The 6,000-nt window shown below is 38.9% G+C and overlaps 1 protein-coding gene across 2 annotated transcripts in view; it reads right to left on the bottom strand.

The window, feature by feature from the left end:
• Positions 1-522: 522 nt before the first annotated feature.
• Positions 523-6,000, bottom strand: part of LOC144959632 (uncharacterized) — a 34,151-nt gene continuing 28,673 nt past the window's right edge. For both annotated transcript variants that reach the window (XM_078892283.1, XM_078892284.1), the window contains exon 9: positions 523-3,008. In XM_078892283.1, the coding sequence (XP_078748409.1) occupies positions 1,342-3,008 (1,667 nt within the window). In that variant the 3' untranslated portion in view covers positions 523-1,341. The remainder of the gene's footprint in view (positions 3,009-6,000) is intronic.

Genomic DNA, 6,000 nt, shown 5'->3' with positions numbered 1-6,000 from the left:
AACATAAAAACCAAAACAAAAACAAACAAAACAAAAAGAAACCCTAAAACTTCCTCCGATACTTTCCACATATGCTGATCCACATCCATTGTCTGTGTAACATGATGATATTTATATGTATATATGTACAAACATACTATTATTATTATTAAAGATCTCTAGAATAAATTCCATTTCTTTCACGGTATTTCTCCTTCCAATCAACGAAGTAATGGTAAATAATAATAACAATAGTAATAATATTAATAATAATAATAATAAATATTAAGTCATAATTCACACACCACCAGCCCTCTGCTGCAATGATGATGATGATGTTTGTTGTTGTCGTACATTTTATGAGGAATCACAGGGTGTTTTCATGGATTGTCCTTCTATCAAAACTATATACAATGAATGACGGCTTGTCACAACGAGATGAGATTTCACCACCTTTCCCAACAAAAAAATAAACTCTGCAAAATGTCGTATCGTATCGGTGTGATCTTGTAAGTGTAAGATCATATGTTCAGCAAATTAGAATTTTTTTTTTTAATTTGAAAACCCGAGAAAATCCCATGTGATGTTTACAATGGATGAAAAAATTATCCTCCCGAGCAACCGTATTTTTCAACAACAACAAAAAAAAAAAAGAAAATAAAAAATAAAAACAAAGACATTTTATAATGGTAAACCTTCCCACTATTACTATTACGAAAAATTAGTTGAAAATAAGAAATATTGGCTCCATTTTCAGAACTTCATGGGCATCTCTTTACCAAACTTATTGAAAATGAAAGTTGATGCCGAATTATATGACTTTAAGGATTTTGAAGTGCTATTTAATCCCTATGAGGGGAAATTGTTGATTTTTGAAGTTAACTAAAGCAACTACAATCTTTACCTCCCAAAATTTACACATTTTTACATTTTCACGTAGCCTGGTGTATGTGTACAGTGAATTGCATAAGACTTGCCAACCAATCTCGACCATTTATCATATTTTTTCAGAAATTTCAGTTCAGTTTCCTCAAATGTGTCAAAACCTAACATTCGCTGAATTTATGGAGTCTTTTCAAACTGGCAGAGGGAGGGGGAAAAAAAAACCCCTGTAATTCCTATGGCAATCATCTGCCTGGCTATGCAGGTTCACAGCTTGGTGGAGACGATATTCAACTCATCCACTTTAATGATCCCCCCCCCCCCCCCAATGCCCCCTTCCTTTTCATTCTAATGAGCTGATCATATGATAACAACAAACTTATCAGAGACTACTTGCAGCACAACACCCCTGTGTTGCAAAAGGTGGGTATAGTGTATCTCTTCAACACAAAACAACAAGGTCAAGGTCAGTTATTATTATTAATGACTGGCAACGGGACTCTGCTGCACGCAGACCCCTACCATAGGAGACTCATCTCCCCTTTCCGTGCTCCCCCTACTCCTGCTGTGGTGGTGGTGGTGGTGATGGTGAGAGTTCGAGTGGTGGGGAGGAGGATGATGATGATAGTGTTGGTGGTGACTCGACGAAGACGTGGATAGAGAGGACGCTGCTGGTTCTCCTCCTATCAGCATTGCTTGGGAAGCGGCGAGTGAGGATGACGATGATGATATTGATGGGGAGGAAGGTCCCTCGGCTAACTCAAACGGATAGGAGGAGGAGGAGGAAGAGGCAGGGTTGTTGCTAGTGGCAACAGGTGTGGTTGTGTTTGATTTGGCCAGGTTCATCCAATTGACAGAGTATGCAGCCGGAGATGAAACTGGGAAGCCACCGGCTGCCAGTGACGTGATGTTGATAGACTGGCCAGGTTGGCTGGCGGCTGGGTTAAATCCCACAAAGGACAAGTCTTGCGGCGACAGTGGAATGGGCATTCCAACTGCCGGTTGAGATTGGGTGTTGTGGGACAGAGGTATGACCGGGATTGGGCCGCCGGGCTGGGCATTGCTGCTGACGTCTATTAGTAGAGCAGGACTCGTGAGAACGGTTGCATTCGTATCAGCACCAGCTCGGACTGGGTTGTGTTGATGATAAGATTTTCGCTGATAAGACGGTGGACTGTTGACAGATGGTGGTTGTGAGGAGAAATGTTGTTGTTGTTGTTGTCGCAGGAGGGCAAGGTTGGTCAAATCAACAGGGATGTTAGTGTTATTGGAAGACAAAGTAGTCACTGTTGACGATGAAGAGGACGATGAGGAAGAGGCATGGGGGGTAAACAGTGCTTGGTTTGAGAGGTGACTGCCACCACCGCTGCCGCCTGTTGCGTCAGAATGATGCAAGTGGGTATTGAGACTGGAGAGACTGGACGAGTCGTACATGTCTCCACCACTGCTTCCTCCGAGAATAATGGAAGAGTTTGATGCGGAGGATGGGGAAACCATCTCGTGGTGGTGATGGTGTGGGTTACTGTGTTGATGATGCTGGTGCAGCGAAGAGGAAGAAGAGGAGGAGGACTGTTGGCGATGATGGCCTGTGGAATTTGGATTGGGTACAAACTGATTCCCAACCACTGCACCCCCTCCCAGCATTAGACTGGTTGCCACAACATTTTGTTGTTCAGGAGGCGGTGGCGGCTGGTGATGTTTACGATGCTGGTGGTGCTGGTGGTAGCCAGCATTGTTGCTGCCTCGAGTCTCAGCACCTGAAGTCCTGGATGAGGTGTGGGCCTGGGGTGGGACTGGCCAGATATGGCAAGAAGTGCTGAACCCACCGCCACCCATTGAAGATCCCTGGACAGACTGTGGTGGGATGGACATTCCCTGACCCATAAGAGGGCTTTCGCATTCCATCGACGAGGATGTTGTCGTAGCCACCTGGTGGGCCGCTGGAGGCTGTTTGCCCAAGACGGCAGAGCTTGTCGGTGAGCTTATGGAGACATCGTTGTACGGCCCAACAGCCGTGTTGTGATACGATGGTTTCTGCTGTCGCTGCTGCTGCTGCTGCCCCAGCAGGCCATGGTAGTGGTGTTGACTACTGCTGTTATGTTGGTGGGTTGGATCCGACCGGGCTCTCCCACTGGACTGAGCTGACACTGGAAAAACAGAGAAGAGAAAAATTAATAGTCAGCAACCAGACTTGAGTTTTAGCTTTTTTATATAGCGCAATATACAATAATTGTGCTCAAAGCGCTTTACAAAGGGTCCCTGACCAACAGCAACACCTGACGTGTAGGACGAGACACGACGCCTGTTAAGTGATAGTACAATAGTACAATTTTTTTCGGACAGAGACAACGCCTGCTTCTACTTTCAATTTTTTTTTCCTTTTGTCTTCCTTCCTTGGAAAAGGCTCTTTACTCACATTCTCTCACTGTACTCAGGTGTAAAATGAGTACCTGGTCGTTAGCTTTGTCTTTGTCGGAAAAATTGTAATAATATCGCCTAACAGGCGTCATGTCTTGTTCTACATAGGTAAACATCCCCGTGTTTTATAATCAACGCAGAATTTTACAAAACAAGAAATGGCTTCTAAGTAGGGAATTTATAGGGAATCTGAAAATTAATCAAAGAAAATGGAAAAACAGAACATTCACAATTACTGTTGAGATTTTTAAAAGAATCTTTTTAAATAAAAAAAAAACAGTTGAGTTCTGACAATTTAAACCTAATTTACTTTTATAAACAAAAAAAACCCTGCACAGAATTTGATCGGACTGAAAATGAAACATGAACGCATCGCACAAAAAAGCAAACAAATCTTAGTTGGAAATGTCCTTTGTGGTATCAACAAAAAAATAAAATAAAAATAATAATAAATCAATGAATGAAAACAAAAGGTAACGACAACCAATTAAAACTTCATTCAAAATTAAAACAAAGAAAAGTTAGAACAATTTAATCAGAACGCAAAATGCAAAACGCATGAGTAAAATAAATATTATTTGTAAAATATAATACATTTACCTATAATTATGGACTGGAAAATAGAAAAGAAAAAGAAACAAATATTAAAATTTAATGATGAAAAAAAAACATTGAAAAGAGATAATACTAAATCATAAAACATAAAAAAAGTCGTATCAAAAAATAAACAAACAAAAAAAATTCAATCACTGGTTCGAATGCTGACACAATAGATTACTTGATGATAATAAAACTTGACAAGTTGTGTATCAAAATATGTCCTAGGTTGCTTCAACGTTGTACAATTTACGAACGTTTTACAAATGTGATGGGTCAATATGGAAGAATAACTGTTCGCTTTAAGCAACAAGTCTTTCCAATGTCATTAGAACTTCATTCTTATTGAATGACACGTAGTTTTATTAATTGTCTAATCATTATTGCCAGACTCAACTTAAATAATTCCTTCCTTTAGTTATATTAAAGAAATTAGAAAGAAAAAAATAAGATATCACAGCGGCATGAAGGTAATTTTTATCATTTGCAAGTTTTCAGCCTGTTGTCATTATCATTAACAACAGTGATAGTCTTTAGATTCTATAAAGAAATGCACAATTGTTATAGAATTGCTCTACATTCCCAGATAATTTTGGCCAATGAAAGACAAATGATAAAGATAATTACAAGACCTCAAAATTTGTATGGGGGCGGCAGTGGGAGAGAGAGAAAGAAAGAGAGAGACAGATAGACAGGAGAGAGAGAGAGAGGAGAGAGAGAGAGAGAGAGCATGCAGTTGGTTGGATGTAAAAAAGTTGCCCCAACAAGAGCAATGCAATGCGATAATCAACATAAGTAATAAAACCAGCAAGTGACTGTACAGTGTGTCTGTTGAGTGTGTCAATTACCAAAGAAGAATATGGGTGCAGTGAAAGATGTTAGGTGTCTTTATTTCATCTCATTTTTTTTTCTTCTTTTTAATCTTATTTTGGGGGGTGCCAGTGTGATTAATTAAAAAGGTTGGTTTATGATTCAATTAGTGTGAGTGACGGGTACCTACTGTAGTGGAAAAATGCACCACACGCAGAGCAAGCCCCCACGCCTTACTACTGGGCCCTGTGATGGTTCGTGTACGAATCAGTTTGCCTGGCGCTTACGGTAGAGGTACTGGAAGAATGTTGGGATTGGAGGAACAGGGTATCTAGATGTGGACGAGATAAAGGGGAGAATTGAAGAAAGGGGAAGGGGGGCAGGGGGGGGACAGGGGGGGTCGGGTAGTGGGGGGTGGGGGGGTGAGAGTGCTCAATGTTAGTTTTTGAACTTCTGTGCTTGTGCTCTCGTGTGTGCAATTATTCATTTGACTTTCTCATTTCAATCTTATAGGGTTTTTCTTTATCTATTTCTTAATTTTTTACATTTTTCTTGAGGTGGGTAATTTCAACAACACACAAAACACGCACACACAGACAAACACACACACACACAAAAAAGAGAGAAAAAAAGGAACACCCAATCTGCTTGAGTCAAATTTTTTTGAAGTAAAAATATGACTGCACGCTTGTGTTAATTAAAAATAAATTAATAATAATTTTCAACCTATACACTTAAATCAAATAAAAAATTAGAAATAATCTTTTTTAAAAAGAGGCGAAAAAAAGAGCAAAACAAAAGAATACATCTCTAAAAAAAAAAATAAAATAAAACACACACACTACTAATACAGAAAAAAAAAGTAAATAAAATGTATTGTTAAAAATTTAAAAAATCTTGATATATCTGTAAAATCTGCTGTTAAAACCAGAAAACGAATAGAAGAATCTACGACTTTTAAAAAACCTCTGACGGCTAAAGAAATACACCACAGTAATTTTCATTAGTATTAAATAAAGCAAAAAAGAATGAGACAGATAGGATTGAAATTATAAAACAGTGCAAAAAATAATAATGGAAATCTGAGCCCCTTTTATGTAATTTGATATAAAAGGCACGACGGATATAATAATAAAATCTGGTGTTTTAACAACTAGAAATATAGAAGCCTCTATAATCAACTCTGGAAATTACAAGGAGATCAAAAAATATTTTCGAGAAAACTTTACATACAAAATGATATGAGCCCTGGCACCAAACTTTCATAATCGATAAGTTTGACTGAATAGAAATTGTTTACGTAAATCGGACAAC

The sequence above is a fragment of the Berghia stephanieae genome, chromosome 14 (assembly GCF_034508935.2).
Source record: "Berghia stephanieae isolate SIO BIC M18660-M18661 chromosome 14, UCSD_Bste_1.3, whole genome shotgun sequence".
Classification (NCBI taxonomy): domain Eukaryota; kingdom Metazoa; phylum Mollusca; class Gastropoda; order Nudibranchia; family Aeolidiidae; genus Berghia; species Berghia stephanieae.
The sequence above is the reverse complement of the archived record's forward strand: the minus strand, read 5'-3'. Positions and strand labels throughout refer to the sequence as shown.